Genomic DNA, 3,483 nt, shown 5'->3' on the forward strand with positions numbered 1-3,483 from the left:
GTGGAAACCCAGTGGGATTCACTATGAGTCGAAATCGACTTGATGGCTGTGGGTTTGTTTTTGGGTTTTACTGCTGTTAGTGCACTGTCCTAAAGGACTGAATTGACCAACATTTAGGTGTATGATTATGGGCAAGTCACATAACTGCTTTGAGCCCCATTTATCTCCAGAGTGATTGTTGCACAATCAATGTCAGGATATGTTTTTTTAAAAGCGCACAAGAGTAAATGTATGTAAGAATGCTTTGAAAAAGTGGTATACAAATGCAAAATTACTATCCATGTTGAGAGCTTAGAGCAATGAGGACCCATTGAGAAATTTAAATGGGTTGGGGGAGGGGCATGGCAGCATGAGATCAATTTACTATTCTTGCAAGAGTATTACAATAGGGCTGGAATGCTGGAATGGAGTTTATTCACTTTAAGTTTGACTAAAAAAGTTTAGAAACTGAAACTAGCATGTGTTATTCTCTGGCATTGGTCATTTAATGTCTGAGTCCCAGTTTCAGCATTTGTCAAATAGGAAAGCTAGTACATTTCCACAATTATACTGTGAGAATCAAATAGAAATACAGAAAGTGCCTAGCACAGTGCCTGTATACTGTAAAACAAAACAAAAACCTATTACTGCCTAAGAGATTCTGACTTGTGGCAATCATATATGTTACATAGTGGAACTGCTCCATAGAATTTTCTTGACAGAACCCCAGAGCTTTCTTCTGTTGTGTGTTGTTGTTATGTGCCGTCGAGTCAGACCCGACTCATGGTGACCCCTCCTTGGGTTTCCAAGAGGATATCACTATGGAAGTAGATTGCGTAACCTTCCTTCCGAGGAGTGGCCTGTGGGTTTGAACCACCAGCCTTCTGGTTAGCAGTCAAGTGCCTTAGGCACTATGCTACCAGAGCTCTGTGGTGTGGCTGGGTTCAAATTGCCAACCTTTAGAACAATTAAAAAAAATAAAACTGCTGCCATGAGTCAATTCCGACTCATAGTGACCTCCATTGGGTTTCCAAGGCTGTAAATCTTTATGGAAGTAGATTGTCTCATCTTCCTCCCATGGAGCACCTGGTGGGTTCGAACCACTTACCTTCTGGTTAGCAGCCAAATGCCTTACCCACTATGCCACCAGAGCTCTTGTCTTTAAGACAGCGAAAAACCAAAAACAACAAAACCCACTGCACTTGAGTCGATTCCAACTCAAGTGACCCCCAGTGGATTTCCGAGGCAGTAAATCTTTATGGAAGTAGATTGCCCAATCTTGCTTCTGTGGAGTGGTTGGTGGGTTTGAATCACCAACTTCAGGTTAGCAGTCAGATGTCTTAGGACAGTAGTGGAGTGCAAACCCATTTGTGTCACACAGGTACCTCCTGTAAACCATAATGACCCAGTAATTGCTGGTTCCTTCCTTCTTTCCTGCTTCCCCACTTTCTCTTTCATTTATTAGATCATTAAAACAATACTGACTGACCAATCTGTCCCAAGTGCTATATTAGTTTCTGTCACTGCAAAGGAGAGTAAAACAGATACATTCCCTTCTCTCAGGTCTTGGGCTAGGTGGCAAGCCATTGAAGAATTTTAAACAACAAGGAGATCAAACAGTGCAGAAAGAAAAGAGTTAGAATGGATTTTGGGTTAAGAGAATGTTATTGCATCTTCCAGTGAGAGTTGATAACATGACTCTGTATGCTGTGACAGAAGATGGAAAAGAGTGAACATATTCAACATAGATTTAGGAGATTAGCATACTTGGTTTTCAGTAGATGGATAGGAAGCCAAGAGGGGAATAACTCAATTGCTGGATCTAAGCAAAAGGATTTCCTTCTATTTCTCTTTTCTTATCACCCACTTGTAAATTTGCTTTTGCCCATATTCTCTTTGGTCCTTTATCTTAATAAAGGATCTGTTGATCAAATCAGAAGTCCCTTAGTGGTGCGCTGAGCTGCTGCTAACTGTAAGGTGGGAAGTTTGAGTCCACCTAAAGTTGCTTCAGAAGAGAAGTCTGGTGATCTACTGAAAAATCAGCCATTGAAAACTCTGTGGAGCACAGTTCTCTGACATGTGAGCACCATAAGTCAGATGTGACAGGACAGCAACTGATGGTAGTGGACCTAAATCAAACCTAAGGAACATCAATAACTCTTTTTTCAATCAGTGTATTTCACTTTCCTATTTATTAGTTGGGAGCTCTGGTGGCACAGTGCCTAAGGCACTTGACTGCTAACCGGGAGGCTGGTGGTTCAAACCCACCAGCCATGCCTCAGAAGGAAGGCTGGGCAATCTACTTCTGTAGTGATACCGCCTTGGAAACCCAAGGAGGGGGTCTCTATGAGCCGGATCCAACTCAAAGACAGTGAGTTTGTTTTGCTTATTCATTTATTAGTTGCACCTTGTAAGTAAGTATTTAGTTGTGTGACATCAAATGAGAATCAGTGACTGACCCTTATCTTTCCAGATTGCCTTTGATTCGGATTTAGATGAGGACAGTTTGATTATCACATTGGTTCCAGTAAAAGAGGAACCAAACCAAGAACACCAAATACAGCCAAGTGCTTCTTCAATGGCAGAGGTCAAACAGAAGAGGCCTCGGAGAAACAATAAAGGTACAAAGACAGGGATTGCTTTGTTTCCTACCCCTATATCTATATATCTATCACTAGGAGCTCTGGTAGCATAGTGCCTAAGGCACTTGACTACTAACCAGAAGGCTGGCGGTTCAAACCCACAAGCCACTCCTCAGAAGGAAGATGGGGCAAGACTCGGAAACCCAAGGAGGGGTCACTATGACTCTATGGCACATAACAATAACAACATATCTATCATTATAAATCACCCAGCTTAAATCTAACCTTCTGCATGGTTACCTGCCATATGATATTTCTCAAACTCCCATACTTCTCACTGCCAAACATCATGCTACCTTGCCTTTAAGACACAAAATTGGCATATGGAGAGCTTTAGTAGCTTTTAGTAGAGCTTGAGCATATCAGGCAGCTAAATATGAATTCAAATTCTCAATCCAAGAAGCTCCATCTCCTGTTCTACAAAAATGACATAAATACATACTCATCTGGCTTCTTTTGGAGAGTCAACAAAATAATTTTGAGAACCATCTAGTGTTTGCTTTGGCAATTAATTACTAATCAAGTATCTAGTAGCCCTTAACATGACCTTTTGTATCTGTTCTCAGTGCTTAGTATAAGAGCATAGCATAAGTATTTTATTTTCTGGGGAAATATTCAGGAACTCAACATGAAGTCAATAGTGAACAGTCAGAGCTAAGCAGAATGAGGAGCTGTAGAGAAAAATGAGTAGGCTGGTAATGTTGGTTATGAGTAGAGTTGGGGCCATTCTTTAATTTCCATGTTGTTGTTGTTGTGTGCCGTCGAGTCGGCCCCGACTCATAGCAACCCCTCCTTGGGTTTCCGAGGCAGTATCACTACGGAAGTAGGATTGCCCAACCTTCCTTCTGAGGAGTGGCTGGTG

The 3,483-nt window shown here is 41.6% G+C and overlaps 1 protein-coding gene across 1 annotated transcript in view; it reads left to right on the forward strand.

Annotated features, from left to right (window-relative positions):
- The window catches only part of DPPA2 (developmental pluripotency associated 2), a 70,398-nt gene that overhangs the window by 52,576 nt on the left and 14,339 nt on the right, over window positions 1–3,483 (forward strand). Inside the window, exon 2 of the mRNA XM_007946577.1 lies at window positions 2,453–2,600. Within this exon, the coding sequence (XP_007944768.1) occupies window positions 2,453–2,600 (148 nt within the window). The remainder of the gene's footprint in view (window positions 1–2,452; window positions 2,601–3,483) is intronic.

The sequence above is a fragment of the Orycteropus afer genome, unplaced genomic scaffold (genome assembly GCF_000298275.1).
Source record: "Orycteropus afer afer isolate SDZICR_OR568_19922 unplaced genomic scaffold, OryAfe1.0 scaffold00166, whole genome shotgun sequence".
NCBI classification, from domain to species: domain Eukaryota; kingdom Metazoa; phylum Chordata; class Mammalia; order Tubulidentata; family Orycteropodidae; genus Orycteropus; species Orycteropus afer.